This window comes from Archocentrus centrarchus, unplaced genomic scaffold, assembly GCF_007364275.1.
Source record: "Archocentrus centrarchus isolate MPI-CPG fArcCen1 unplaced genomic scaffold, fArcCen1 scaffold_84_ctg1, whole genome shotgun sequence".
Classification (NCBI taxonomy): domain Eukaryota; kingdom Metazoa; phylum Chordata; class Actinopteri; order Cichliformes; family Cichlidae; genus Archocentrus; species Archocentrus centrarchus.
In genome coordinates, this window is record NW_022060294.1 from 368,547 (window position 1) to 382,373 (window position 13,827).

Here is a 13,827-nt window from a genome sequence, read left to right on the forward strand (position 1 = left end):
AAGCTCAGAAGGTTGATCTGCTGAGTTCATCGCTGATCTCAGATCAAAAAGCTTTAACAGCAGCTTGTACACTGGCTACAGGTAAGACTTAATTTGTACATTGATTAATGTACTAGGTTAATGAGGTTTGTCATGCTAATGCTAACATCTAGAAATAGAGAGGATTTCACAGAGCTGAAGGCAATCCTCTAGTATATGGAGAGGCTGTGTTGCAGTTAATTGATGCTTTACAGCTTCCCAGTGCAGTGGCCATTATTTTAAAATCAAATGGCCAGGAGATCTCAAAGGTGTGATCGAGGGAATAGCCTGGTCAGAGCTAACTTTGTCTTTCCAGGAGGAGGAGAACTAAAGGGTGACACTTCACTGGACATAAGTAATCTGAATACAGAGGGGGTCAACATGAGGCTGGAGAACAGACAGTGGAGCCGAGGTAGGAAGTTATGGTCAAGCACTCATCAGCCTCAAGGGGGAATAATTGTTGGAGGAATTTAGAAAGTGAGGCTGATGATTTGCTATGTCATTAGCAATAATAATAGTATTAATACCGCTCCACATAGGTAACATAGTGCAGAAAGTGAGGTCTTTCTTGTCTAAATATGATAATATGCTTGGGTGCATCAAGTTAATTTAAAATTTATGTTATAGCATATTAAAACAATCTCAAGTGAACTAAGTGCAGTATAGTTTATATAAAACATGCTTTGTTCATCAGTCACTAAACCAACAATAAATAAATGTATACTAAGAATCAATCAGAAAAAAAGAAAAAGCTGTGTTAGCACAGTAAAACCAAGGGTACTAAACTCAAATAAATCTGTATGTAAGCAAATATAACATTTTTAAATTTTTAAATGATTGAGAATTTGGGCTGCTCTCATGGGAAAGGGTAAATCACTCCAGAGATCAGATGTCACCACTGTAAAGGCTCTGTTGCATCTGCTTTTCAGCCTTGATTTAGGCAAACTGAGGAGCAGCTGGTTTGTGGACCGCAGGGCTTTGGTAGGAATATAGGGTTTCAAAAGTTCAGTTAAATAACTAAGTAACACCTGATCACATCCAACATATAAAGAATTATAACTAGGTTGAAACAAGAAGTAACAAAAGTATAAATTACTCTCAACAAGGCATGGTGTGGGAAAAAGGTCTTCATTTTTAACTAATTGGAAAAGCTCATCTTAACAACAAAACTAATGTGTTTGTTGAGTTTTAGAACACCATAAAAAAATCACCAAGGTTCCACATAACAGAGTGATAATAGGAGGCTAAACAGTCAATAGCGCTCTCATACCCAACCAAGGTGGGGTGGTCCAAATAATATAATTTCTGTTTTGTTTTTATTCAGTTTAAGAGGGTTTGTCTCCGGCCATGATTACATGTCCCTAAGACAGTTTACTGGTGTCTGCATAGAAGCAGAAGCAGTCAGATTATAAAGGTAAGTATATTTGTAGTTCATCTGCCAAACAATGAGAGGCAATGATGTGCCTTTCAAAAGTGGAACCCAGAGGAAGCAAATATAAAGAAAAGAGAGTGTGACCCCAATAGAGAACCCTGGGGAACCCCATAATTGTTTGAGGATACAGATGACAGATACTGTCCTAAATGAACAGAAGAAACTCCTATCCGACAAATATAATGGATGCTTATCTGCTTTAGAAGTCCATCTGTAAAGCAAACAAAGCTTGCTTTGGGTCAAAGTATTATTCTAACCTATGTTAAATTTGAAAGATAAAAGATTATATGACAACCAAAATGATTAACTACAAGGGGTAACTGCATGAAATATTGTACATGATAATGCAAAATAGACTTCTGCCTTATGAAATACACTACCGTGTGATGGCAAGGACTCCCCAGGTAAGATAACAACTGTAGATGCCATCCTTTCTGTTACCCATTATAAAAGCATAAAAATGAAGAGAAGTGTAAATATAAAAACAACTTAATAAGAAGAAAGGGAGAAAAGGGAGTGCTTTACTTCAAGAAGATCTAACATTGCATGTTATGGATATTATTAATCTTATGTTTTATGCTATAAGCAGTAACAACAAAACCTGAATGGAAGATAAGGTTCTGACAGTCCCATTCAGCCTCCCCCAGCCAAGAGGCTGCCGAGCCTGGCCTCGTATTGGAGAAAATCTTGCTGAGATCCGTGACCAGCGAAGGCTCGCCCTGTCGTGGAACGGCTAAAGGAGAGAGGAGACTCAGCAGAGCAGGTATCCAGCACGGACCCAGATCTTCTTAGATCTTCTGGAAGCAGAAGGAACCATCTCGACAAGAACGCGTTGTGGGCTGAGGACGCCACCTGGACTGGAATCGAGTCGTTTGAGGGGCCTTCACGACATGATGACATAACCAACGTGACTCCGGGGAGCTGCTTCCCCAGCCAGTGGGAGTTCTGATGACAGCAGATAGCCAGTGCCTCCTAACACCCGTGGCACGAGGCACACCGGGAACAACGCTAACTAGGGGGATCTGAGAGGTCCCCCAGTTCAGGAAGTGCTTAACGCATCTTCAAGCAACCAAGTCTGTGATACAAGTCAGCTAAAGGATGAAGCACCAGAGCTCAACAGTGACACTGATTTTGTCACCAGTAAGTTGGCTACGGCCAGGGTCGTCGATGGAGAGCAAACCAGTGAGATTCAGAAGCTCACTGCTGAGAATTGAAATTGAAGATCATCAACGATTTGCTTAGAGCAACAAAGGGGGAACAGGTGGAATGGAGGAAGTGGTCCTCACAGAAGCCTGAAGAAGATGCTACAACATCATGAGGACTGAATGATCGTCTAAAAGATGCTGACAATGTTATGAAGTCTGTCTAACACTGAAATTGTCTTTGCTATTGCCGCTATTGTTGTGTTTTCACATATATACTATATCTCGAGTGCCTTATCTTTTGTGCCCGTAAGTATAGGTGCCTCTGACCTGTGTGGTGTGCACTGCAATTGAGGATGTTGTGTTGGTGAGATCAGTTTGTTTGTTCTGGATTGAGATTTATTCTAGCATCCAGAGTTGACGAGCACACCATGTGAGTGAGAAGATTTAGTTTGAAGCTTGCAAATGTTTATATCAATAAAAACAGCTCACGCAGAGTTTTTGCAATGTTCACCTTGTTTAAACAAATATTTACTCTTGATTTGATAAAAATACTTTGTGTTGATACCAGTAGGCATCAAAGGGGGAAATGTCGTGTATTTTTATCTTGATGACATCAGTATTTTATATCAATATTTTTATATCATGTATTGTTATATATATATTAATCACACACTCTAATTAATGGTCACATTATATATTATTTGTCACTTATATTGTCACTCACACACTGGAGCACTGCATAGATAGGTGGAAAAGGCCTGCCGCGACCTGGGATTTTTCCATTAAGTAATGCTAGCCCCCACCTTTGTGAGGAGCTTCACCTTTTACACAGTGCACTTTTGACCCAGCTTCTCCCGAGGGGAGGGCGAGTAGCCGGAGTGAATCCCGAGGGGAGGGGCAGAGGCGCACCTGGACTTCGGAACGTGGGAAAGTTGGGTGTTTTGCTAGCCCCCCGAGATCAATTCATAGAACTGTTGCTTAAGGAGCATCTTAATATGTCCCCTCCCCTGATAACAGCTGGAGGAGGTGTGAGATTGGGCTATATAAGGGCATGGCAAACTTGGGAGGGAGCGCTCTTCTTTGCTCTTCCTCTCACCCGTGTTTGCAGCGGCTGCAGGCTCTCACTCCCGAGAGGGCTTCTGTTTTTATATTCTGTTAAACTCTGGACGTTTATTTCTTTGCTTTTCTACCACCTTATAACAGCACCAAGGCACTCACTCTCGGGAGGCTTTTTGCTTTCTTGCATTTTGTTTAACTTTTGCTATCTTGTATTTTGTTTAACTTTTTGCTATCTCGAACTTTGTTTAACTTTGTGCTTCAATAAATCCTGGAAACGAAACCTGCTCATCTCCAGTGAGTTTCTGTGAAGTGTGGAGCTTTTCTCAAGGTGCATTTGCTTCCATTGGTCTCCCCTCCGCCTGGTAAGAGCAACAGGGGGAGAGAGCCGCAAAAAAACCCGACATAATCATGTTTCCTGTTGTTTGAACTGTGTGTGTTTGTGTTCAGACTTTAAACCAGAGCCAGACATCATCTACTCTTCACTGAAGTATCCACCAGTCCAACCACTGACGTCCAGCTGCTGCTCTCTGACTGCTCCCCCAGCACCTCACACCAGAGCACAGTCACATTATATATTTTTCTTATTAAATTAGAGAAAATGACCCGTGAATCACATTTTATATTTACTGCAAACTCAGCAATGGGATAATAAATGTTTTATGTCCCCAATAATTTCACTGTTTTTCATTGGGGCCCGAGCACAACCTGTGCGAAGGCCCTATGGCAATACATTTTATCTACATATCTGAAATTGTGCAGGCTCATGTAACACCCTAAGACATACAAAAAAGTCTCTTGGACCCATACTCCCAACCCTACAGGAAGTCCGCCATCTTCAATTGAAGGTGTCAATTTTTGCCATTTGCAGGTCTGCTATTTAAATCATCTCCTCCTAGTGTATTTCACCCAGTGAGACCAAAATGGCTCCAGATCATCTGGACGAGTAGCCCATCAAAAATTATTCATGGTTTTGTAGAATATTCAACGGCCTTGTCACAGCAGGCTGTTGAATTTGGCCTTCATTTTTCTCCCTTGCCACAAAATTGTTTGTGCACTTGTTTGCACATGCTTTGACCGATCAGCCATAATCACTCATGCACAGACCCAGGCTAAACCCATAACACCAGATTCAAAGCAATAGGTGTAATAGCGCCCCCTACAGAAACAAATGAAAATTTTTATGGCGGTCCACAGAATGAGTTACTCTGAATTTAGTTTCTCTGAAATGCATGCAAATTTGTTTCAACATTCCTGACATCATCCTGATCAAAAAAGTAAATTAGACCCCTGCTCTATTTTGCACGCTGGAGCCATGACCACCCCCCAAATATTGCATTGGGTTTATATGGAGAGCAAAAGAAATAGTTTCCCATAAATGAATGAAACTTGTAACACACCTTTGGTACACCATCACAATCAATAAAACCTCTGAGTGTGCCACGGGTCGATGCACGCCGGGTATGAGGACCCGATCATCACCGCTTGGAGTTTTAATATTTTATTTATGTTTGCTGGATTTTGTTCTTCTGCAGGAGTAATAAAATTTTGTTCTCAGCTATTTTTCTTGTATGGTACTGCTGGTCAGATGGAAAATTTGACTAATTTAGTTGTTGCTAATGGATATACACCTCTCTTCAGCACAGAAACACTGGGTGTTAGCATAGAGCAGCTGATTCATACAAGACAACAGGTTAAAGGGAATAATTTAAATTCAAGTGGGAGACCTCCCCACCTATCTGAGATAACGATGAAAAGTTGGGTGTATCTGTTGGTTTATGTGATTATATGACATGTAAAAAAACAAGTATGACTGTGTGAAAACTAGAGTGCTATTAAAATTGAGGGGACAGATGCGGCACTGTTGCTGACAACAACACTCCTCACCTCCAAAACCCTCAATTTCTAAGGTGTAAATAAAATTGAGGGTCAAACATCAGTGAAGAGATAAGTGGGCCACCTCTATAGTCCCACTGCAGCACAGATATAAACACAGACAGCGATTAGAGCAAGACGACAAGTACGCACTTTGTGTCCTTTTATCTGTGATATGAACTGATACAAAGCAGCAAGTTCATGCCCTTCTGCCACTTTTGTCACACATTCTTGGTTCAAGACCAGCTAGCTTGCTGGGCCGGAGTTGAACCCATTTCTTGGTTAAGCACCGAGTGCATTCGCGATGGAAAAATCACTGAACGGTTCAAATACTGGCACCGGCACGAGCTCCTGGTCGGAAGAAAAAGGGCCACTGTGGCCTATGCAGCACAGTGGGTACACATGAGCTAACATAACGCACCAGGGAGCGTGACTGAGGGGGCATGGACCACTGCACACCAGTGTTAATTTCATTGACGAAATATTTTCATCACAGTTTTTTTCATCATAGAACCTTTTTTTTCATGACGATAACAAGACGATAACTAAATAAAAACTACCTAAAATGATAAAAACGATAAAATTAATTGACACTTTTGTCAACGAATGAAAACCAGACAAAAATGCTTGGCAGGACGAAATCCAATCAGAACTGATTTAATTTTGTGAAAGGGCGGGACAAGTTAGGAAAACATCCAATCAAATGCACAGTTGCACAAATTTGCTCTAAACCCGGGAAGACCAAACTAGCCTGTGCGTTTTCTTTCCTTCCAATAGAAAGTTATGTAAACAATGTCAGCAGGAAGAAATAGAAGAGCTGATGCATGGACACATTTGTCCTTTGATGTTGTGACAAATAAAATGATGTGTAAACCATGTGGGGCATGGTTTACACATCAGGGTAAAAACACAACAAATCTTAAACATCTGCAAACCAGTCACCCAGATCTCCATGCAAAGGTAAGCATTTTAATGTCATGCAGGGTAAAGTGTTTTTCCCAATTTAGCGTTTGTGTTTAGCATTTGGGACAAAACAGCCCCCATCCCTCTGCTCAAGGGATCAGTCTGCAGACCAAAAGGGAGCAAAAAGTTAGGCGTGTGGAGCAGTGGTTCCTCACATAGACCCTGTTTCTTTCTAAAACGCCACCTGGCACTGCTCTGTCCACTGGACCAGATCTCAGGGGCTGGTCAGCTGTGCGAAGTTTGGAATGAACCTGTGGTCATAGCGAGCCAGCCCCAAAAATCACCTCACCTGTTTTTTGGCAGTCTTCTCCATCTGGGAACATACCTGCCTGCCTCCTAAGTGGTACCCCAGGTACTGTACTTCCCTCCTTCTAAGCACACACTACTTTGGATGAGCCCCACCTGCCTTGGAGACACAAGGACCATAGTCACCCACTGCAAATGCTCCACCCAGGTGTCATTGTGGATGATGATATCCAGATAGGGAGCAGCACACACAGTGTGCAAACACAGCACCCAGTCCATGAGGTCTCAGAAGTTGGCCAGGGCTCCGAATATTGCATGGTATATGTGTCAGACTTTGACACCACATTGACCTTGCGATAGTCACAAAACTGGATAGATCCATTTTTCTTCTCCACCAGAACTATGGGGCTACACCAAGCAGTGTGCGACTCTTCTATTACCCCCACCCTGCTGCACTGTGGCTAATTCTGTCTGGACAGTTTAGCTTTTGAGTTCAGGTAACTGTTAGGACGTGAACATACCATCACCAACGTGATTCTCAAAGTTATGCTGTATAACAGTGTTGTGACTGGGCAAGGAGGAAAGCATATCCACACAATGCTGCTACACACACAGCAAATTTGCCAGAGTTAAAATATCAGTGTTAATACATATTAGAGTACAGTGTTGAGACTTTAGTGTTGTATTCACTATAAATAACTCAATACAAGTGTGATACCATAAGATTATGGGTGTTACATGTCAGAGTTGACGATTTTCAACACCCAAAGTGTAACCTTGAACATCCGGGTACTTGACAACGTTTGCTTCTGGACACATCTCGCCGACGCCATTTTCTTTTACTCGCTTGGATCACGGAGAAGGAGGGCATGTAAGTAGCTAACTTTTTAATATTATGTTTTCGGTCATTTGTAATAATTGTTGTCAAAATGTACCGATATTTTGAGTTTTGTTTAAGCTTTTTGTGGATGGACCGGAACCCTAATGCATTTTTTACAAGATTTTTTCCAAATTCGGAAAGCGACATTAGCTCCAGCTAGTTCAATGGCCGTTTTTTGCTTAATTAAAATCATTTATGTTCATTCGAGTCGAGCAGAAATGAGTTCAGAGTCATGTTTATCATCTTACTTGAATGTCCGTGTATTGCAGGGATTTTAAGTTTAAAAATTGTCCGTTTGGAAACTTGTGGTGTTAGCTAAGTCAGTAAACACTAGCTTCGCCATTACTTCGCCATGTGGCTGGCTGCGCAGTGTTCAAACATTTCAAAGAGAATGCTATGTTATAATCTATGTCGCATAGTAAGTTAAACTGTTGATAATGTGCCGGTATTGTGTGTGAAAACTGAAACGTAATTGGATTAAATTTGGGTTAAAATCACCATAGACGTTATCGTTATATAGTCTGTCTGTTCTCCTTAAATGTATTGGAAATATATTATTGAAGTTGGCATCTGAGGAATTTAAAAAAGCTATTTCACGAATTATCTAGACTACATTTGACCCTCTCAAGACAAATTATTTAAACATGCATATGTAAAATAAATAATTCTAGTGATGGTTATGACAGTACAGTATTAGGTGGTCAATATTACAGTTGTTCAATTAACAATAAACTGTAGTTGGTTATTTCTTTATTAAACCCAGGGTAAGTTTTTGGTTGTGCCACAAACAGACGGGCAAGTCCAGACAGAACACATCAGAATGTTAAACTACAGCAGGGATTTTTCTTAGTCTATAATGAGCACAAACGTGGTTGTTTTGAATCTTCAGTGAAGACTCGAAGATGTTTTTTTGGGGTTTTTTTTGTTTTGTTTTTCTGGCTTTACATGTAAAAACGAGGAACACAACGTGACGTAATTGCTCAGGTTCCACCTTCGACCCGCGCTGCTTGCAGCACATTAGCTTTTAGTAGTAGCCTTTTGGGTCCTACTACGTTTCCACCGCAGAGGTGCAAGTGCTGGTGTCTGTTTCAATGGGGGCTTTCTCTGCCAGGATAAGAAAGTATATTTCAGATTTATTATGAGCTGTTTTAGTTTTGTGCCAGTTGTAGGTCCATATTCATAATTTTATATTCTTACAAATAAGCATGAATGAGCTTTATCTATATCTTTTGCCTAATTTTGTCTCTCTTCCCATAGATTCCCAGTGATGATTGTTATACCATGATTATCAAAGTACAGCATAATAATCGGAAGAAGTATATAAAATTGCAAGATGGCAACTTTGAAGCATTCCTTTCTGAAGGTAAAATATCTATCCATATTTGCTGTGTGACATTATATAGCCATTGTATTTATTTTTTTTTTCTATGTAGTGAGAGAGAAGTTCTCCATCCATGCAGACAGCATAACAGTGGAAGATGACTCTGGCACTGAAGTGGATGACTCTGTGTTTGCAGAACTGTCCATGGTTGATGGGATTTGCTTTGTCATCAAGGAATATTCTGAAGATGGTATTGTTATCAGAAGCTAATGCATTTGATATTGTTTGTTTTTTCTTGTTTTGGGACAAGTTAAAAGCTACTATATTAACTGTTGCCTAACAAAAATAGACTTTAATTGAAATTGTTATAAACGAACAAAACTTTGCCATTTGACTGGTCCATTTCTTTGGTACCTTACACATGAATACAAAATTTTGCAAGGTTTTAGCCAATGCCATGATTTATGTATACAATCTAGATTTTTATACCTTGGGTGTCTCTTTTAATTCTGTTTGTACTTGTTTTCTTAGACACAAGCACATCACAGACACCACCATCCACATCATGGTCTTCTTCCAGCAGGAGTATGCTTTGTGTGTCTAGCGGCAGCAGTGATTGTGAAATGTCAAGACCTCAAAAGCAAATCAGAATGGATGAAGAAGCTATTGAAAGTTCTTCTGCTAAAGAGGTAATATTGTTACTGGATGTTTTCATTTGTCATTCATTTTAAAGTCAATCCATTGAAATTCATACTCAAAAATTAAGACATATTTCTTTATAGTATACCAAAGTTTTTAAGGGTTAAGAAGCCATAACTGATGCTGTATAAATAACTTCAACTGAATTTTTTTTGTTGAGGTTATGACAGGAAAGTTAAACCACCCCTAAGATTTTAAGTAGTTAGACATTCTTATAATTATGCTTGATAAGAAAAAAAATATCAGGCTGTTTAACTTAAAGTATATTTATAAGTTTAAAAAAAATACCACTCTCACTCTCTTAATGCTGGCTAGTTGGTAAAGCAGATTCTGGTCACAAAACCTGGAGGGGCAGCTGTCCTCGAAGAATATGAAGAAACCGGGACACTGAGTGATAGTAGGAGAAGGCAGATGATTAACATGCTTGCAGCACACATGGTTGAGGCTGAAGGGTAAGTCACTGAGTCAGATACTGTTAAACTGCTGTTTGGGTTTTTAATATGGCTGTGAATCCATTAAAATATTTAATCGTTATTACTCGCATGCTTTCCATTGTTAACTGGGGGTGGGGGAGCCTATCCCAGCTGTCATAGGGTGAGAGGCAGGGTACACCCTGTACAGGTGGCCAGCCTGTCGCAGGGCCAACACAGAGACAACCATTCACACCCACATTCACAATTATGGGCAATTTAGAGTTGCCAGTTAACCTAACCCCAGTAACTGCATGTCTTTGGACTGTGGGAGGAAATCCACGCAGACACAGGGAGAACATGCAAACTCCACACAGAGAGAGAGAGAGAGGCCTGGGCCAAGGTGGAATGGAACCCAGGCCTTCTAGATGTTGTTCTAATTGTGAGGCAGCAGTGCTAACCACCGTGCTGCCCGTGCTTTGCTACATTTTTTATGTGTGTTCTTCATGTTTGTTTCCCCACTCAGCTGTGACTGGCACTTATAGTGGCTCTGAGCATAGTGCTGTCAGTGTTCAGAGCAATGGTGAGTTGGAAGAGAGGTGGACAGGGAGAGAGAGAAAATGTAGCTGTTTTCAGAGATGACTTTTCAGAAATGAGAGATTTTCCCCACAGTATAACAGCTGAAACAGAGAAGGAAATAATGTTAGAATTGCATTGCAGCCAACGCCCAAAAAGTACAGAAGCCTGTAAATGGAATTTGATTTAACACGTGATTAAGGCATTAACTTTGACAGCCCTATTTTTTAATTACATTTGTCATACATTCACAGATTAAAAAAGATTAGGTTTGTATTAATATGTAGCTGATTTGCTCTTTGTTTTGCTAATGTTATTTGTGATTGGATGCAGTTGATTAATAACCTTTTTTTTGATTATTTACAGGAGAATCCCTCAGCATCAAACCAAAGAGAAATATGCACTGGGGATCATTACCTTGTTTCCTGCATTGAAGGATCCACTTTCCAGAAAAGGATATGTAAGTTCTGATAACTCATCTTGATTCATAGTTGTCTTGTTTGCTATGTGAATTTTCATTACAAGCATGCTGGTAAATGCCGCAAAATGTAAAAAACTGCTTTTGAAGGGGTCTTTTAATTTTCTAATGGCACAAATTCTGTTCTGTGCTCAGGAACATTACTATGACAGCCAAAGTGGCTCTGGATTTCTTGCATGGCGGCTAAAGACAATCCAGAGAAAGACAAAACTTGTGAATAAGGAACCAAAAATACAGACACCTGGAGGAGGTGGTCCAAGACAAGAGAGAGAACTGCCTCAGGCCAATTCTCACTTGGATCAGAAGTGTTGTAAAGCAGCCGTATCCCTAATGAACCACACTAACGACCACGAAATCATCTTGCAGAAGATGAAGGAAACCTTTGAGTACAGACGCCATCTTGTTCAAGATCCAAATGAATCGCACAACATACTTTCAGTGTTTCCAAGGTTTCTTGACACAAAAGGGCTGGTATGTATTGGTATCCTCTTATGAAACCATATTTATTTTTTGCCATGTGCTGCTTGTTTGTCAAAATCCTGGAAATTATTATAAATAGTTATGCAATGTCTCATTCATGCTGCAGATACTGCAAGATTTTACACTGCTCTTTGGACCAGAGAAGTCGACTAAACTGCTGGAGAAGTGGCATACATCCTTCAAAGGAAAGGTGGTACGAGAAGCCGAGGGCCTGACAGCCACCCCATTACTCAACAGTTTGCTCAGGTCTGCCAGGAACCAGGATGTAGAGGAGTCATTGGACTACCAACCAGGTATTGAGTGAACAGTGTTTCAATCACCCAGCTGTCATGCCTTTAGGAAAAGAAGAGGATGTGTGAGACAGGCTGTGATACATAATTTTTTGTTTTGTTAATTCTTTCAGAGTGGGACAGTGACATGGCATCATTTCTGCTCCTGCTGCATATTCTGCCACCTCAGCCTGCAAAGAAAAAAATGCTGAAGATCAGTGCTGCTCAGGCTATCGACCATCTTGTTGTGTTTCACAAGGTAAATGCTGTGCAACTGAATGTCATTTTGTAGCAGACTGTACTGAACATAATTTACATTTGCATTATGTGGTTTCTTGCTGCAGTCATGTAAGAGCATTGATGAGCACCTTGTGCGTCAGGAAAGACAGTGCCAGCCATATCTCCTTGCATCTGGAATCAACAAGCAGACAGTCAGCACATACTACATTGTGATGGATAAGAAGCTCATCCCCTGCCAAGGGACCACATCACTGGCAGCCATTGATGAACTCTTTAAACTTCACTTTGTTTTCAGTGTAAGTTACGATGATGCTCTAACAAACATCTACACTTTCCTGCAGACAACTGTCTATGGTATTGATGTGGATAGCACAAAGGAAAGTCCAAAAGTGAAGGAGTTAAGAGCAAAGTTCATGAACAGGAGCTAAGAGAAAAGTTCATATCTGGTGAAACTAGCAGGATATTGAAAAGTGAACCTTTTTCTGTTTAGCACTTTTTAGTTTAGCTCAACAGTGGGAAGTCTAATACTGCGACGTAAAATGCAAGCATTTGAGAAATGTATAGGTGTCACATTTGTAGATCCTTGCACAATGCACCTAATGCATTAATTCAACATCTTAAATTTTTTCATGGGCTATACCCAGGCAAAAAATTTGTTGTTATTTGTGCCCAAGATGCATGTTCGTTACAGTTCAAAAGTTTCACAGGTTTTAGAAAACATTTAAATAGTTTTCATAGTATTGCTAACATAGGCACAAATCCTGATTTTCCAAAGCCACGTCAGTCAGATGCTATTGAACATGTATCCCAGGAAGGTGTGCCTGACATGGTTGAAGAGGCACCTTCAACATCTTTTATGTCCAATGAGCAGGCAAAAGACATGTGTGCTTCAGTGGTGGCAAAGTTACAGGGCAGTGGTGTTTCCAACAATGTTGTGTTGTCTGTTGTTGAAAGCATGGAGGACTATGTCAATGAGCTTCATAAAAAACTTAAAGAGCAAGTGATGAGTGCCGTGCCATCTGATAGTCCTTGTAGAAATGCAGTGGAAGAGGTGTTTAGCAATGTATTTAATCCCTTTAGTGAATTAAACACAAACTCTAAATGGACCAAGTATTTTACAGAAAAATGGGGTGTTGTTGAACCAGTTGAAATTAATTTGGGAGTGAGGTATGATTCAAAAGAAACAAAATATCTGGAATATATGAGCAAGTTCCTGTAAATGACACTTTTATTTATGTACCTCTCTTTAAAACATTGGAGTTCATTTCAAAAATGCTGAAGTTTGTGGTCAACTGAATAAAGCCTCCACTCTGGATGACTTTTATAAGGATTTTTGTGATGGCAAATATTACAAACAACATCCATTATTTTCTAAATCCAAAGGTGCTTTAGAAATTCAAGTTTATTATGACGACTTTGAGACATCAAATCCCCTGGGGTCAAAACAAGGCATTCATAAGCTTGGATGTCTGTATTTTACATTGCGCAACTTGCCACCAAGTCTAAATTCCTCATTGATGAACATCCATCTAATTTCATTGTTTCATTCTCAAGATGCCAAAAAATATGGTATTGACAAAAATTCTTGCTCCATTCATAGACGATGTTAAAGTGCTAGAACAAAGTGGGATGGAAGTGTCATTTACTGAACAACCTCTCTATGGCACCATTGCACAAATAACTGGAGATAATTTAGGTTTAAACTCAATTCTTGGTTATGTTGAGTCCTTCTCTGCAAA

The 13,827-nt window shown here is 40.1% G+C and overlaps 1 protein-coding gene across 1 annotated transcript; it reads left to right on the top strand.

The window, feature by feature from the left end:
• Positions 1-7,573: 7,573 nt before the first annotated feature.
• On the top strand, positions 7,574-13,242 carry LOC115777891 (uncharacterized). Its single transcript, XM_030725918.1, has 10 exons — positions 7,574-7,606; positions 8,873-8,978; positions 9,049-9,186; positions 9,468-9,625; positions 9,951-10,087; positions 10,988-11,081; positions 11,235-11,570; positions 11,686-11,872; positions 11,983-12,107; positions 12,193-13,242. The coding sequence occupies exons 2-10, from the start codon at positions 8,897-8,899 to the stop codon at positions 12,514-12,516; spliced, it is 1,581 nt and encodes a 526-aa protein (XP_030581778.1). The 5' UTR covers positions 7,574-7,606; positions 8,873-8,896; the 3' UTR covers positions 12,517-13,242.
• Positions 13,243-13,827: the final 585 nt, after the last annotated feature.

Bases quoted from the DNA above. Each gene is read 5' to 3' on its own strand.
- LOC115777891 (XM_030725918.1), top strand. From the start codon at position 8,897: ATGATTATCAAAGTACAGCATAATAATCGGAAGAAGTATATAAAATTG. The intron at 9,187-9,467 runs GTATTGTTATCA...TTGTTTTCTTAG, and splicing joins CAAGGAATATTCTGAAGATG to ACACAAGCACATCACAGACA. The intron at 12,108-12,192 runs GTAAATGCTGTG...TTCTTGCTGCAG, and splicing joins ATCTTGTTGTGTTTCACAAG to TCATGTAAGAGCATTGATGA.